Source organism: Lithobates pipiens, unplaced genomic scaffold (genome assembly GCF_037356315.1).
Source record: "Lithobates pipiens isolate NorthernLeopardFrog02 unplaced genomic scaffold, aLitPip1_a1.2 Scaffold_18, whole genome shotgun sequence".
Classification (NCBI taxonomy): Eukaryota; Metazoa; Chordata; class Amphibia; order Anura; family Ranidae; genus Lithobates; species Lithobates pipiens.
In genome coordinates, this window is record NW_027507758.1 from 616,044,021 (window position 1) to 616,061,448 (window position 17,428).

At 41.5% G+C, this 17,428-nt stretch overlaps 1 protein-coding gene across 1 annotated transcript in view; it reads left to right on the top strand.

The window, feature by feature from the left end:
* The first annotated feature begins 2,018 nt into the window (after positions 1–2,018).
* The window catches only part of LOC143989276 (uncharacterized), a 78,804-nt gene continuing 63,394 nt past the window's right edge, over positions 2,019–17,428 (top strand). Inside the window, exons 1-6 of the mRNA XM_077489351.1 lie at positions 2,019–2,066; positions 10,579–10,693; positions 12,394–12,528; positions 12,615–12,738; positions 12,855–12,952; positions 13,042–13,263. Coding sequence (XP_077345477.1) covers positions 10,598–10,693; positions 12,394–12,528; positions 12,615–12,738; positions 12,855–12,952; positions 13,042–13,263 — 675 coding nt within the window. The 5' untranslated portion in view covers positions 2,019–2,066; positions 10,579–10,597. The remainder of the gene's footprint in view (positions 2,067–10,578; positions 10,694–12,393; positions 12,529–12,614; positions 12,739–12,854; positions 12,953–13,041; positions 13,264–17,428) is intronic.

Genomic DNA, 17,428 nt, shown 5'->3' on the forward strand with positions numbered 1-17,428 from the left:
TACCACCTGCAGACCAATGGGCTGTGTGAGCGATTCGATGGCACTTTAACCCCCCTGGCATTTAACCCCCCTGGTATTCCCGAGTCTGGCTCAGGGTGAAAATTTTGTACCAAAAGCGGTAACCCCGAGCCAGACTCGGGATCGCATCGCTGAATCCAGGGAGAGCTTACTTACCTTGCCACCTGGATCCAGCGATGTCCCCCCGCTGTACGAGCGAGCCGTCCTCCGCTCAATCTATCACGGAGCCAAGCTCCGTTCCCTGCGAGCGTTGCGACGCACGGGGATGGAGAACGGCACCAAATTCAAAAAATAAAACACACACATTACATTTAGTATAATGTAATCTTACAGATTACATTGCTGTATGTAATTATTTCACATCCCCTTTGTCCCTAGTGGTTTCTCCAGTGTCCTGCATACAGTTTTATAATATAAAAACTGTTCTTTATGCCTGGAAACTGGAGATTGTCCATAGCAACCAAAACTGTCCCTTTACATCAAAAATGGTTTTAGACCAGCTAGAAAACAGCGATAATAAATTAGAATCACTCACAGAATTGAGCGATAGCGATTTGTGGGGAGATCCGTCATCAAATACTGAAAAGTAATGACGGTGACAATTCTGCAACTGAGCAAATTTCAGTGTTTTTGATTTGATTACATTATTGAATATTTTTTTTTTTATTATTGTTATATTATTATTTGGTATAATTATTTACAGTTATTAATTATATTATAATTTATGATTTCATTTTTCAAACTTTATCATACCCGGGATGTCTATTAGACTCTGGTTTAGACAGATTTAAGTGAGTTATTCCTAAGAATTACAGGACTACAATATAAAACACCAAATTTCCATGCAAAATAATTGTACCGCTTTTAGCACCTAAAATCTGATAATCATACCGCCAGGGAGGTTAAAGCAGATGCTCAGTGTTTGTGGAATGTCAGGGGAAGGGACTGGGAATGGTATCTACTTCTACCTATCTGCTCTTCGCCTATCATGATGTGCCCCAGGCATCAATCTAGAAACCCCCTTCAAAATAGTAGAGTGCCCAGATACCACCATCCCATATGTGAATGAGTAAAGGATACATTGTAAAAAAAAAAAAAAGCTAACAGTAAATAAACACACTGACATTACAGGACTTTTTTGCAAGTCCTGTAATGAAAAAAGAAGATCACACAAATGTCTCACAATGAAAAGTTCATCATCAAACAAAACAAATTGTCCAGCAACACAGATCCAGATCAATCACCAGGAATGACGTCTGATGCTGCTGAAGGGAAAAAAAACAACAGACTGATGGACTCAATATGCTCCTCACTCACCATGAATGAGGCCCCTCCGTTAAAAGAAAACTAAGTGGCAGGGTCTCCCGGGTGGATACAATTATTCCCATTGTTTGTGTCAGAGGGACAAAATAAGTCTCATTGTTGGTGTCAGTGTGATAAAATAAGCCCCACTGTTGAGTAAAAAGACCAATTACTGAGAACAAAGTCTAAATCCATTCCAGCATTAGGAGGTACTTATATTGTCCCACACTCTCGCTTATCTTGTCCCACACTCTCGCTTATCTTGTCCCACACTCTCGCTTATCTTGTCCCACACTCCCGCTTATCTTGTCCCACACTCCCGCTGCCTCTCTGCCGATGTCGGAGTTATACTTTTTACTATTAGAAAGGAGATCGCTTCTTCCGACAGTCTGGTATAATTGCAGTACTTGGTGATGGAACCCAGAGAGTGTTCCAGCCATTAGCACCTCACTGCCACTCCTGTAGGGATGCAGATACAGTAGGACAGTAGTCAAAAACCACAAAACTGTCCAGCAGCATTCGGAAAACTTGGCACAATGACAAGGTTGTGTTCACCTTATGAGAACTTTCTCAGGGCTGCAGTTCCTTTTGAGCTCCACAAGGTGGTGATCTCACTTATATTGTGACAGAAAGCCTTTATGGACTACAGACAGGAAGTGATGTCAGGTATAAATAGGACGTTTCTGGTGAGAGGCGAGTCAGGAGGAAGTAGACAGAAGACGTTACTGGAAGTGGCAGCAGAGGAGGTAATAAGATCTTATTTTCTATTTACACCCAGTGATCCCCCGTCATGTTCCGTCCTCTTCCTCCATAGTCACTGTGACGTCTTTTATCTCCAGCGGATGATGATACACACATATATAGTGTGGAAACCTAGATTAACCCCTTCAGGGGCAGAACATTTGCCCCACTTACGGGGCCGGAACATTCTCTTCCTTTTGGAGATGTGTCACCTTCTCACTGGAGATGAAATAAACATACTTGGGTTCCGTGTGTGACGGGACCACAGAACAGAACTAAAGTTAAGGTGCCGAATCTAAACCCCATTGAAGACAATGGGAGCTGAATGTTAAAAAACAATAATGGCCATTTTCTAGGCTAATAGGCAAGAGATTGTCAGACAAATGACATGGGGGGGGGGGGGGGGGTAGGGGGAGGCCGATGGGCACTGCCCTGGGGAACATGTACCACAACAAACAGAGTTTATTTTTAAATCCATTGGGCAGGGAACAGCAATCTTTGTATTGCTTAAAGAGGAAGTAAACACTGATGGGTTTAAAAAAGAAAAAAAATGAAAAAAGACACAAGTCCATCTAGTTCAACCAATAAAAGTCATTCTGGGGTGACGTACAGGTATGCCCTCTAGGGTGCGTAGCTTTGCGATCTGTGATCAGGGGACACAGTGGATTACAGATCAGAGTACAAGGCCACTGTCATTGGCCCTATACCATGTGATTGCTGTGACCAAGTTTTTATGTACATAGTGTCACCAAAGCAAGAGCTGTGACGATGATCATATACAGTGGCTTGCAGCTCTAATATGACTGTATGTCAGTGCCACCAGCCATTGTTTCCAATCACTCCCACAGCAGTACAATGTCACCAGACCAGTGCTGCCAATCATCGCAGTGTGCCTAATCTTCCCCGCACCAGTCCATGTTCCCCTGATCACCGCCACACCAGTCCCAGTGCCCCTGATCACCGCCACACCAGTCCCAGTGCCCCTGATCACCGACACACCAGTCCCCCTGATCACCAGTGCCAAAACTTGTGTCAAAAACTGAAAGCTTCATAAGGTGTTTGCTTTTCAAAATATGGTCATTTTGTGGGTGTTTCCACTGATCTGGTGCTTCAGGGCCTGCAAAAATGTCATAGGTAGTCAGGAAATGAGAAGTGTAATTTATGCCCCTAGGAAGCTTAAAAGTGCTCCTTGGATTTTGGGCCTCTCTATGTGGCTACACTGTAAAAAAGCCTCACACGTGTGGTATCGCCATACAAGCGGAATAGCAGAATGTGTTTTGGGATGTTAGTCTAAGTATACCTATGATGTGTCTTAGAAATGTCCTATTGATTCAAAACTTTATGGAATTAATAAATTTTTATTTTCTTTCTTACAGTTTACAAAAACATTACATTTTCAAAAGACTCGCTATGTCTTTCAGAAAATACCTTGGACTGTTTACTAATGGGGTAATCTTGTGGGTGTTTCTCCTGCCCTTGTAATTCAGGGACTCCATAAATATGATAGTTAGTCAGGAAATTAAATGCATAATTTACATTCCATGAAAACCCAAATGTTCTCTTTGGGTTTTGGGCCTCTCTATCTGGCTACACTGTAAATAAAAAGGTCTCACACATGTGGTATTGCCATACAAGAGGAATAGCTGAATGTGTTTTGGGATGTTATTCTAAAGGCCCATACACACGATCAGACTTTTTGACAACAAACATGCAAATTAGCTGTTTTGGAGCAACATCCGACTGTGTGTACGCTCCATCGGACAAACTTTTTTGGTTTTCATCTGACTTTTGTTGGCTGTGCGAACGGACAAACTTTCTGGCAGCAAAAGTCCAATGGAGCAAAGTCTGATCGTGTGTACAGAAAACCATAGGACTTTTGTACAAAGTGCAAACAGGCATGCTCAGAACCAATGCAAAAGATCAGACAACAATACAGAAGTTGACCAAAGGTGGCGGTAAAGAGCAGAAAAACCACGTGGTTTGGTGAAAGTTGGCTGAAAAAGTCCTGCTGTGTGTATGCAATACAAGTTCAGGGCCGACGCCCTTTGTACAAAAATCCAAGGGAAAGTTTGTACAAAGTCCTATCGTGTGTATGAGGCTTAAGTATACCTATGATGTGTCTTAGAAATGTCCTATTGATTCAAAAACGTTATGGAATAAATACATTTTTATTTTCTTTCTTACACTTTCAAAAACTTTACATTTTTAAAAGACTCACTATGTCTTTCAGAAAATACCTTGGACTGTTTACTAATGAGGTAATTTTGTGGGTGCTTCTCGTGTTTTTGAAATTCAGGGACTCCATAAATATGATCGTTAGTCAGGAAATTAGATGCATAATTTACATTCCATGAAAACCCAAATGTTCTCTTTGGGTTTTGGGCCTCTCTATCTGGCTACACTGTAAAATAAAAAGGTCTCACACATGTGGTATTGCCATACAAGAGGAATAGCTGAATGTGTTTTGGGATGTTATTCTAAGTATACCTATGATGTGTCTTAGAAATGTCCTATTGATTCAAAAACGTTATGGAATAAATACATTTTTATTTTCTTTCTTACACTTTCAAAAACTTTACATTTTTAAAAGACTCACTATGTCTTTCAGAAAATACCTTGGACTGTTTACTAATGAGGTAATTTTGTGGGTGCTTCTCGTGTTTTTGAAATTCAGGGACTCCATAAATATGATCGTTAGTCAGGAAATTAGATGCATAATTTACATTCCATGAAAACCCAAAGGTTCTCTTTGGATTTTGGGCCTCTCTATGTGTCTAGGCTGATGGAGGGTAAACAATGCGTTAGAATGACAACTTTGTGAAAAAAATGGATTACATTTTTTAGTTTTCAAACAAATTGTGACAAAAAATTTACAACTTAAAAAACTCAGCATGCTTCTTACTGAATATATTGGACTGTCTTTCCCAAAAGGGGTCATTTGGGGGTTATTTGTACAGTCCTAGCATTTTGAGGCCTCAAGAAGTCAGTACATCAGGATTGAACAATTTTCAAATATATATACCATTGTAGTCACACAGACTAAAAAATATACACTGGTTTGTTTTGTTTTTTACCAAAGAAATGTCGCAGAATACATTTTGCCAAAATTTATGAAGAAAGATTATATATTTGCAATTTTTTTTTTAACAAACACTAATCAAATTACATAGTTATATAGTTACATAGTTAGTTGGGTTGAAAAAAGACACAAGTCCATCCAGTTCAACCAAATGGTTTTTTTTTTTCTAAATTTTCTTTTTCTTTATATAGCAAAATAGAAAAATAAAAAAGCAGTAGTTATTAAATACCATCAAAAGAAAGCTCTATTATGGAGGAATTGCCTTCCCAAACCCTCTTTGCTATTTTTATGCGGTTGACCTTGCTAGAGCACTCTCCTGGTCCACAGATAAATGTCTCAAACAGTGGCTTGATCTTGAACAATCTTCCATATTTCCCCACAGTGTTCTAACCTGACTTGAACCTTCCAATTTGCATGTCCTCAGTAGTCTTCCTCCTATAGGAGCTACTCTGGGGGTCTTACAACGGTGCACAGATGCCGTCATTTCACCCCTCTCGATTATATCCAGTGCTTGGCGACCCTACTATTTTTCCAGGGTTAACAGATGTGCGATTCAAGCAACTTATACTTCTTGGTATTTTAATACTTCACGATTTCATTTCTGGTGGGGGAAATTAAAATTCTGCATGTCATTCGGGAGCTGTTTCCGCTGCCCCTAGACAACTGGCTATTCACTTTCTTACCATCTTATCTCATTGTGGAGTTAATGATCGCCATAATAGTCCCTTTGGGGATCTCTGTTTGGTCCCAGACCCCACATCCCATGCGGTTTCAGATGCCTATAAATTTCTAAGCTGACCTGCTGAATCTTTTGTGTCTACTTTTTTTTAACGTAAAGTTTATTTAAAGTTCTTCAAAGGGAACATACAATACCAAGTTACATTTTCATGCAGACAGCTAACAGATTTGTTCTTGTATAACATTGCCGGTATAGTTTAGTAACAGCAAACGTAACAAACAGTCCACTTTTAAATCAGATATCTCCTAGGCCACTGCGGGCATAACCATCCACAGGTATACACAGGTATACGCGAGGGGGAGGTCCATTGATTATCTACCTTAAGGTTGTATCCACCGCCAAAAGTTTAGAGTAAGGATTGAGGCCCACGAACGGAGAAAGTATTTATCTTAGATAGGAGAGGAGGCCTGCCCAACTACTCAATGGTCAGGTGTTTCACTTTTACCCAAGCTGCCCAAATTTTATAAAATTTTTTGGGGCAGTTTCTTCCTAAATATGTTGATTTATATAATAGTTCTAGACACATCTAAAGTCTCTCAACTGTTCGAACTCTGGCAGAAGGACATTCCAGAGTTAGCAGACGATGACTGGGAGGAGGGTACTGCATTGATTAAGGATTGCCATAGCTGTGTAGTGGGTGGCTGAGTCTGATTCCATTGCAACAGTATGGCTTTTCTAGCGTAGAACGTGGCATAAAAAGCAAACAGTTTTTTCCCCCAGGGGGCCTCCAGAAAATCACAGATACCCAACAGGAGACGGATCGGGCTGTAGGGGATCGTCAGTTTCCCAATAAAGTTGATGTCAGTCAGAACATTTTTCCAGAAGGTAACCACTTCAGGACATGACCAAACCAGGTGGAAGAAGTCAGCATTGTCCGAGCTACATCTAGGGCAGTTTGCTGTTCGGTCAGGGTATATTCTCGCCAAGCACACTGGAGAGTAATATGCACGGTGAAGAAATTTCAATTGTATGAATCTATCTCTTGAAGAGATCAGAAGGGGCAAGTATTGCTATATACCCTCCTCCCAGTCATCGTCTGCTAACTCTGGAATTTCCTTCTGCCAGAGTTCGAACAGTTGAGAGACTTTAGATGTGTCTAGAACAGCTAGCAGATTGTTTAGTGTAGAGAGAGTTTTCCCACCCTCAGAGGATTAGAGCTCCTTTTCCACCTTTGACATCTCCGGGGTCTTTTGTATCTACTTAAATGGGAAAGGAATCTGGGTAGGGAATTCTCTGCAGAACAATGGGACCATAGTATGTACTTTGCTCATTACTCCATTGCAAGCAAATATCAGGAGCTGGGGTATAAAATGCTCACCCGCTGGTATATGGTCCCAACCCTGTTGGGGAAGCTCTACCCAGACGCAACGAATCTTTGCTGGCATTGCAAAGAAGATGAGGGTACTATCCTCCATGTTTTCTGGTCATGTAGCAAGCTGACCGACTTTTGGTCACAAGTCAGGGAAGACTGTTAAACAGCTGATGGATGTTGACCTAGAGGAAGACCCAGTTAGGTACCTCCTACACCACTCTGACCTCTCTAGGAAACGCTATAAAAATTCTCTGTTGATCCAACAGTTGAATGCTGGTCGGGCCTGCATGCAAGTTACTTTTGGAAGCAGATTACCTCCCCGTTGCTCTACATGTGGCTTAATAAAATTGCTGAAATTCACTCAATGTAAAATGTCACTGCCTCGCTACAGGGCAAAGAGGAAAGATTCAGCCTTAGGTGGTTCTATTGGACTCTCTTTACCTGTTCAAGGCAATATACATTGATGCTGCATTTGGGGGAGTGAGATGTTCCCTTTTTCCTTCCCCCAACACCAACCCGGACAACCACCCCACCAACCCCCACACCCCCCGTTCATTATCCTCTCTTTTTGTTTTTTCATTTAATTTATATCCCTCCCCTCTTGTTTTTTTTTCTTTTTCTGTCTTTTGTGTAATTGGTCTTCTCTGATGCCATGCTGAAAATGTGTCTATATATTAGTATTTAGGTAAAATTATAGATGGGATGTATACGCTTTCTAGTTTGCTATTTAAGCCTTGACCCTGATGAGCAATTATTTACTCTGTGGACAGGGTGGCTTTCCGTTTAGTTTATTTTGTCATATTGCCTTTGAAATGGCTTATGTTGAACTCTTTATACATTTTTTTAGCATTCTTATCTGTTTGTAAAATTCATAAAATAAAGAGTGTTAAAAAAAAAAAAGAAAAAATAGAAAGCTCTATCTTTCTAAAAAAATTATATAACAATGAATTTGGATACAGCACTGCATGACTGAGTAATTGTCAGTCAAAGTGTGAAAGTGCTGAAATCTGAAAAAATTATCTGGGCAGGAACAGGGTGAACCATTGTTAGTCAGGTTGAAAAAAAGACACAAGTCGATCTAGTTCAACCATAAAAAAAATAAAAAATATCATACAATCCCATATACCCAATCCTACACCCAGAGTTGATCCAGAGAAAGGCGAAAAAACCCCAGCAGAGCATGATCCAATTTGCTACAGCAGGGGGAAAAAATTCCTCCCTGATCCCTCGAGAGGCAATCAGATTTTCCCCGGATCAACTTTACCCATAAATATCAGTACCCAGTTATATTATGTACATTTAGGAAAGAATCCAGGCCTTTCTTAAAGCAATTTACTGAGGTGGCCAGAACCACATTTTCACAGCTCTTACTGTGAAGAAACTTTTCCGTGTTTGGAGATGAAATCGTTTCCTCTAGAGGTAAAGCGTGCCCCCTTGTCCTCTGTGATGACCGTAACGTGAACAACTCAACACCCAAGTTCACTATATGGACACCTTATATATTTAAACATGGTGATCATATCCACCCTTAATCTCCTCTTCTCAAGAGTGAATACAGCCCAGTCTTGAAGTGGCTAAATTGCCAGTAAAGGACAGTTCCCAGCTACTTTCATCTGTCTATAAACATAGTCGTCAGGGATTCCCTCCATCTATATCGGACCCTTATCCTAGAGGAGGTACTAATATAGATGGTAATGGGGGGGGGGGGGGGGCAGACAAAAAACTGTGGGGGTTCTCCTTAAAAATACATACCAGACCCGTATCCTGCATGAGCCAAGGGTGACTGCCAAAAAAAAAAAGTGCCCTCTAAATTCAATACCAGACCTTTCAGCTGAACACCTTGTCACCCATGTTGATGAAAGGTCTCATCCCCTAAATCCTGGTCTGGTGGTTGTGGGGGTCTGCAGCATCTGGAAGCCTCCTTTAACAATAAGAGGACAACCAGATACCCTCTCCGAGTGTGAAAGAGTAATGCCACGTACACACGACCGGACTTTTTGACAGCAAAGGTCTGACGGAACAAGTCCGTCAGACAATTCGATCTTGTGTGGGCTCCATCGAACCTTTGCTTGCCAAAAATCTGGCGGACTTTAGAAATAGAACATGTTTTAAATTTTCCCACCCGAACTCCGCCGGACCGAGAAATGCGTTTGTGTGTATGCTAGTCCGACGGACAAAAATCGACGCTAGGGCAGCTATTAGCTACTGGCTATGAACTTCCTTATTCTAGTCTGGTCGTACGTCATCACGTTCGAATCCATCAGACTTTGGTGTGATTGTGTGTGCTCAAGTCCGTTCATTTGGAAAGTCTGCCGGAACTCTGCCGTAAGTCCGTCGGAAAGACTGTCGGACCTAGTCACTCGAAAAGTCCGGTCGTGTGTACGCGACATAAGGGGTAATGTAGCAGGTATAGCTGTTCAGTGACATCACAGTTTGATGGCATCATTTGTGAGCTCCTTTGTATTGCATCACCACACTGCATCATCATAGAAGATAAAAAAAAAGATTGCACAAAAACACCGCACACCTCTCTGCATTCCCCACTCTGCCCAATCTCCCTGATTCTTTCAAAAATATTCCAGCAATAGCCCTGCTTGGGTAGAAACTGTCCAGCAGGAGGACAGCAAATAAAAGAGGTCCAAATTGAGCGAGATGAGGCAGGGGTTATCTAGCCATGAAAATTGGAGTGTAGCATCTGAGACAAACCTGACAAGTGGTTGGACAGCATGTAGTCACCTTGATTAGACTTTAGATTTGGGTACACAAGGCAAGTTTCCCTGCACTAAAAATGACAGATTGGCAGCTGAGATAAATAGAAACTTTTGAAGATTAGGGACCCTGAGAATGAGGCAATGGAGCATGTGGTGGGATCAGGGGCGGACTGACCATTTGGCCACTCGGGCACTGCCCGAGGGCCCCGGGCCACTAGGGGGCCCCATCAGGGTTGCCAGCCTCAGTAAAACCAGGGACAGTGTGTAAAAATCTGTGATTTTTATTTTTTTTATTTTTTACATCTGTCTCTGAAATGTCCCTTACCAACATCCTTTTGGTCTAAAAATACTGAGATTATAGCTGCCCCACCTCTCCACTACCTTCTCAGCCAATAACATGTCTGTGTATACTGTGTGTGTATACTGTGTGGCCCCATAATCTCTGATTGCCTGGGGGCCCCATAATCTGCTATTGCCCGGGGGCCGCATGAGTTGTCAGCCCGCCCCTGGGTGGGATGTGTAGTGCCATGTCAAATGGTGGGAGTAGCCAAATTGTTCTAAGTGGGAGGGGTGTAAAGGGGTGTTAATAAATAGGAAGAAGAAAGCTTTTTAACTCCTTACATTTCCACCCCAATATTGTACATCCAATACCGTTCAGATAATTCTTTGCTTACAGAAAAACTACCATAGATCACATGACCACAACAATAAGGATGGAGGAGGACCAGAGCCACATGATGGAGAGGATACTAAACCTCACCCTGGAGATCATCTACCTGCTGACTGGAGAGGTGAGGAGGATTCTGGGAGGTCACATGACATCACTCTTATCTCTATTAATAAAAAACAGACCTGACCGGAGAGGTGAGGAGGATTCTGGGAGGTCACATGACATCCCTCTTATCTCTATTAATAAAACACAGGCCTGACCGGAGAGGTGAGGAGGATTCTGGGAGGTCACATGACATCCCTCTTATCTCTATTAATAAAACACAGACCTGACCGGAGAGGTGAGGAGGATTCTGGGAGGTCACATGACATCCCTCTTATCTCTATTAATAAAACACAGACCTGACCGGAGAGGTGAGGAGGATTCTGGGAGGTCACATGACATCCCTCTCATCTCTATTAATAAAACAGACCTGACCGGAGAGGTAAGGAGGATTCTGGGAGGTCACATGACATCCCTCTTATCTCTATTAATAAAACACAGGCCTGACCGGAGAGGTGAGGAGGATTCTGGGAGGTCACACGACATTAGACATGTGCACTGACAAAAAATGTGTTTGTTTTCATTTCATTTGGGTTTTTTTTTTTTTTGCTTTTTTCGTAAATTTGGATTTTCATATTTCCGAATTTTCCAAATTTGGAAATTCAGAAATTCGAAAATCTGTAAAAAGGAAAGAAAATCTGTAAAATTCGAAATAACAACTAATAATAACTAACTGTTAAATTATAAGTATTGGAATTTCCTTTCAAATTTGCCTCATTTAAACAAATGGAATGGTACTAATTCCATCGGGCGGCACAGTGGTGTAGTGGTTAGCACTCTCTCCTAGCAGTAAAAAGGCTCGCTGGTTTGAATCCCAACCACGACACTCCCTGCCTGGAGTTTGCATTTTCTCCCTGTGCCTGTGTGGGTTTCCTCCGGGTACTCCGGTTTCCTCCCACACTCCAAAGACATGCAGGTAGGTTAATTGGCTTCTGTCCCAAATTGGCCCTAGTATATGAATGGGGACCTTGGATTGTGGGCTCCTTGAGGGTAGGGGCCGATGTGAGTGTGCAATGTACAGGGATAGGGACAATTGTAGACACTCACTCAGGTTGAACTGGATGGACTGGTGTCTTTATTCAACCTTACTAACTATGTAAATGAATATTAATAATAAAAAGGTTTTATTATTATTGTTATTTATTATTAATAATTCATTACTTTCTGTTCATTTAGATACAGCATTCATTATTTCACATAATTTGTAACTTCGGATAAATTCGTATTCATTATGTTCATTAACAAACAAATTTCAAAAAGAAATTCCAATACCTATAATTTAATATTTATTATTAGTTAGTTATTATTTCAGATTTTCAGGTTTTCAAATTTTCAGATTTTCAATTCTTTTGAATGTTCCGATTTTCATTCTTATTTTTGGATTTTCAAATTTCCAAATTTTAGAATTTTACAATTTCCTCTTTTAGAATTTTAGAATTTCCGATATTTGAATTTCCGAAATGTAAAATTTAGAAAATTCAGAAATTTCGAATTTTTGAAAATTCGGAAATTTGACAATTTGGAATTCCGTAAATTGAAAAATTCAGAAATTGACGAATTTGTCAAAATCCGCCGTTAAAAAACGAATTCGGAAATAAACGAATTGCACATATCTACATGACATCACTCTTATCTCTATTAGTAAACACAGATCTGACCGGAGAGGTGAGGAGGATTCTGGGAACGTGACGTGATATTACTGTTTTTGCTTGAATACAGAACTTTCCTCTTGTGAAGTCAGGAGATCATACGACCATCACAGTGCCTCCATGTGACTCCCTAAAACCTGAGAGACACAACATGAAGAAGATTCTAGAAGTCGCCAAGAAGATGATGGAGCTGCTGACAGGAGAGGTGAGCGGTGCCGGGAATTCTGGGACATTATCCAGTAACAGACAAGGGATGTGTCTGGATGGTGACTGTATCATTGTGTGTGTCAGGTTCCTATAAGGTGTCAGGATGTCACTGTCTATTTCTCCATGGAGGAGTGGGAGTATTTAGAAGGACACAAGGATCTCTACAAGGACGTCATGATGGACAATCAGCCGCTCCTCACATCACCGGGTAAGAGGAGACTTTATTGTAAAGGAGAGAGCAGTACGGAGGCTCCACCTAGATCCCCCATCATCTGATAAACACATAGAAACAATGTATTCAGTCAGTGTGTGTGTTTCCTACAGATGGATCCAGTAATGGGAACCCACCAGAGAGATGTCCCCGTCCTCTGTATTCCCGGGATTCCACACAGGAAGGTCACACCATCCTTCACCATCATCAGGTAGATGAGGAACAATCACTGATTCTATCATTAGGATCTGTACATTATCTGCATTGTTACCATTTCTGTAATTTTTATTATATATTCAGAATGGAGACCTGAGAGATTATCAAGTTGATATTAAAGAAAAGATAAAGGAGGAGGACCATAAGGATGGGGTGATGGAGGAGTCTCTAAAAGTACACAAACATCTGTACCAGGACAACTTAGTGGAGTCATCCAGCTACAGAAACCCACCAGAGAGATGCCCCCGTCCTCTGTATTCCTGGGATTCCACACAGGAAGGTCACACCATCCCTCACCATCATCAGGTAGGTGGAGTTGAGGGTCTGGAACATGAAGTGATTGAACACTCTGACATGTGGAGACGATGTGTGGACTCTACAAGATTATATTTTCTATGTGATCTCATCATAAATACTTCTATTTTACAGATGATTGGGATGTTAGAATGTAGAGGTGAGGTGATATCGCAGATATTTTCCTACTTCGGTGGTATTACATGTTATGCAGCAGAATCAATGAAATTATAACAATGAGCGCTGATAGAGCAGGCATATGCTATTAGCGGACCTCCAGCTGTTGCAGAACTACAAGTCCCATGAGGCATAGCAAGACTCTGACAGCCACAAGCATGACACCCAGAGGCAGAGGCATGATGGGACTTGTAGTTTTGCAACAGCTGGAGGTCCGCTAATTGCATATTCCTGTGATAGAGGATGTGGAAGTAAGGGATAATTTAGGGAGCAGTGATCACAAGACAATTACATTCGCTGTAAGGCACAGCAAAAGCAGCCAAGAGGATGGGACAAGTACAATCAATTTCAAGAGAGCCAACTTCACCAAACTGTGCTCCATACTTCATGACACTAAATGGGAAGATAGTCTAGAAACCAAAAAACACGGAAAAAAGTGTGAGTGCTTTAAGAAATTTTTAGGTAATGGCATTAGCCAGTGTATTTGAAAGGGCAACAATTATAAAAGAACCCATGCCACGTACACACGATCGGACTTTGCGACAACAAATGTTGGATGTGAGCTTGTTGGCAGAAAATCTGAACGTGTGCACGCTCCATCGAACATTTGTTGTCGGACTTTCCGCCAACAAATGTTGGTTAGCAGGTTCTTACATTTTCCACCAACAAATTTATGTCGTCGGACTTTCCGATCGTGCGTACACAAGTCCGTCGCACAAAAGTCCACGCATGCTCGGAATCAATGCTCACCAAACACAACATTAGCAGAAGGAGCCCAAAGGGTGGCGCATGACTATTGAACTTCCTTTTTATTGGCTCGCTGTACGTCACTACGTTCGCAATTGTTGGCCAACATTTGTGTGACCGTGTGTATGCAAGACAAGTTGGAGCCAACAACCTTCAAACAAAATTCCACGGTTTTGTTGTCGGAAAGTCCGATCGTGTGTACGGGGCATAAGGCTAAATCTGGGTGGCTAAATTCAAGTGTACATTGTTTTGGGGAAGTGGTTGTACCGGGGTGAAGCTTGCAGCTGCGGGCATCACCCCCGTACTGTTTTTTTTTAGAACTGACAGCCAGCTTTCTGGTGATAACAACCATGGCCGTTATGACAAGCAGCGGGAGGGGACGTCAGCTACTTCGCTTATGTCTCTCTTCCCCCTGGGAGACCCAAGCGACCAGCCGTCGCGTCCGCCGGCGTCCTCCCGAACAAAGCCAGAATCGGCTTAGATCGGGCCTTCGATGTAGCAACCCGGAAGCGATGTCACTTCCGGTTTACTCGGCCGCCAATGGCGCTGATTTAAAAAAAATCTAAAGTATTCCAAAAACACAGATTTTGGCGTTTTGAATACTTTTAAGTGCAAAGGACAGATTTGGGGTCTTTTAGACCCCATATCCCTCCATAAAGAGTACCTGTCACTGTCTTTTACTGTCACAAGGGATGTTTACATTCCTTGTGACAGCAATAAGTAATCCGATTTTTTTTTTAAAGAGACAGTGTAAAAAAAAAAAAGAAAGAAAAAGGAAAAATACAAATTTTAAAGTACCCCTGCCCCCTCTCCACGAGCTCGCACACCAAGGAAAACGCATAAGTAAGTCGCGCCAGCAAATGTACACGGTGTTCAAATCATACACGTGAGGTATCGCCGTGATCGTCAAAGCGAGAACAATAATTCTCCTCTAACTCTAAACTGGTAACCGTAAAAAAATAAAAAATAAAATGTAAGGGTCGACTATGGAGATTTTTAAGTACCGTAGTTTGTAGCCATTCCACAAGTGTGCGTAATTTTAAACCGTGACATGTCGGGTATCTATTTACATCATCTTTCACAGTATATAAAAAAGATGGGCTAACTTTTAAGCTTTTAGTTTTTTTTTTAAGTTCAGTGAAGTGTGTTTTTTTCCCCAAAAAATTATGTTTGAAAGACCGCTGCGCAAATACCATGTGACATAAAATATTGCAACGACCGCCATTTTCTTCTCTTTGCTAAAAATATATAATATACTGCTTAGGGTCCTAAGTAATTTTCTAGCAAAAAATACTGATTTTATCTGCTTTAACCCCCGGAAGATTTTATCCCTTTCCTGACCAGAGCACTTTTTGTGCTTCAGCACTGCGTCGAATTTAACTGAAAATTGCACGGCCGTGTGACGTTGTACCCAAACAAAATTTTTTTCCCACAAATAGAGCTTTCTTTTGGTGGTATTTGATCACCTCTGCGGTTTTTATTTTTTGCGCTATAAACAAAATAAGAGTGACAATTAAAAAAAAAAAAAGCAATATTTTTTACTTTTTGCTATAATAAATATCCCCAAAAAATATATAAAAAACGAATTATTTCCTCAGTTTATGCCAATAATATATTCTTCAACATATTTTTGGTAAACAAAAATAAAAAATCACAAAAAGCGTATATTGATTGGTTTGCGCAAAAGTTATAGCGTCTACAAAATAGGGTATGGATTTATGGCATTTTTATTATTATTTTTTTATCAGTAATGGCAGTGGTCTGCGATTTTTATCATGACTGCGACATTATGGCGCACACATCAGACACTTTTGACACTATTGTGGGACCATTGCCATTTATACAGCGATCATTGCTATAAAAATGCACTGATTACTGTATAAATTACACTGGCAGGGAAGGGGTTAAACACTAGGGGGGGTGGGTGATTAAGTGTGTCCTAGGGAGTGATTCTAACTGTGGCAGATGAGCTACCACCGACATGACAGCGATCACCTCTCCCGATGACAGGGAGCAGTAGATCCCTGTCATGTCACTAGGCAGAACGGGGAAATGCCTTGTTTACGTAGGCATCTCCCTGTTCTACGGCTCGGTGACACGATCATGGGACACCAGCGGACATAGAGTCTGTGGGTTCGGCGGGCACGCTCACGCTGTACGCGGCAGGCACGCACTCCCACTAGCCCCGCCTCTTAAAGGGGATAAACAGGTACGCCCATTTGCCCACCGCTGCCATTGTGCCGACGTATATCAGCGTGCAGCGGTCGGCAAGTGGTTAACTTGTAAGCAACAAGTGTCAGAAATAGGCTTGGTCCTTAAAGTGGAAGTAAACCCATGGATTTAAACAGTTAAAAAAAAAGGCATGCCGGGAACGCTAACTGCACATTGGCTGTGCTCTCAGCCAAACTATCAAACCATCCAATGGCTGGTGTCATAACGAATCAAATGTGCAGCACCATAGCAGTTGAAGATTAAACAGAGGCAAAGATGGCAGCTTCCTTGGCTGAAAACGATAGGGGAGTTTACTTCCACTTTAAGTGGTTAAAGGAAAGCAGGGCAGGGAGCTGTCATATTTGGGTTGGTTTACACCCCTGTCTAGGGTACTTACATCATCAGTAACGGTATAAGTTATGTTTGTTCTACGTGAGATACTGTTGGTGTCCATAAAATGAGCTAAGCAGTTGAGCGGAGGGCTGCACAAGGAGGGGTTTGTTGGGTGGGGGGTGGGGGTTTGGGGTTTTTGGTTTAAGGACCTTTTTGTACGTTTGTATGTTATATGTGTGTTGAAAAATCTTTAATAAACATACATTTTCAAAAAAAAAGTGGTTAAAGGAAAAAAAAATTGTCCTTTTAAAAATTTAAGGCTGAGGGGACACCATCAACATCCCAGGACTACAAAGAATGCAATAAGGAAATGTAAGACTGCGATCAGGGCAGCAAAATTTGACCATGAGAGACACATAGAAGAGGAGTGCAAAAAAGAATCCCCAAAACAGTTTTAAATATATTAATAGTAAAAAAAAGTTAAGTCAAAGCATATTGGCCCCATAAAGGATGACCAAGGGATGTTTGTTAATTTGTTACAAGTGACAAGGAGAAGGCAACTATATTAAATAATTTCTTCTAGGGCGTGGCCTGACCATGGAGGAGTGAAGACGTGTGTCTCCTCAGCTCCGTCTCACCGCCGCATGTTAACAGCGCACGGAGGGTGAATCTGTCCCCATCCTCACACGGAGATGTCCCACAAGCACCG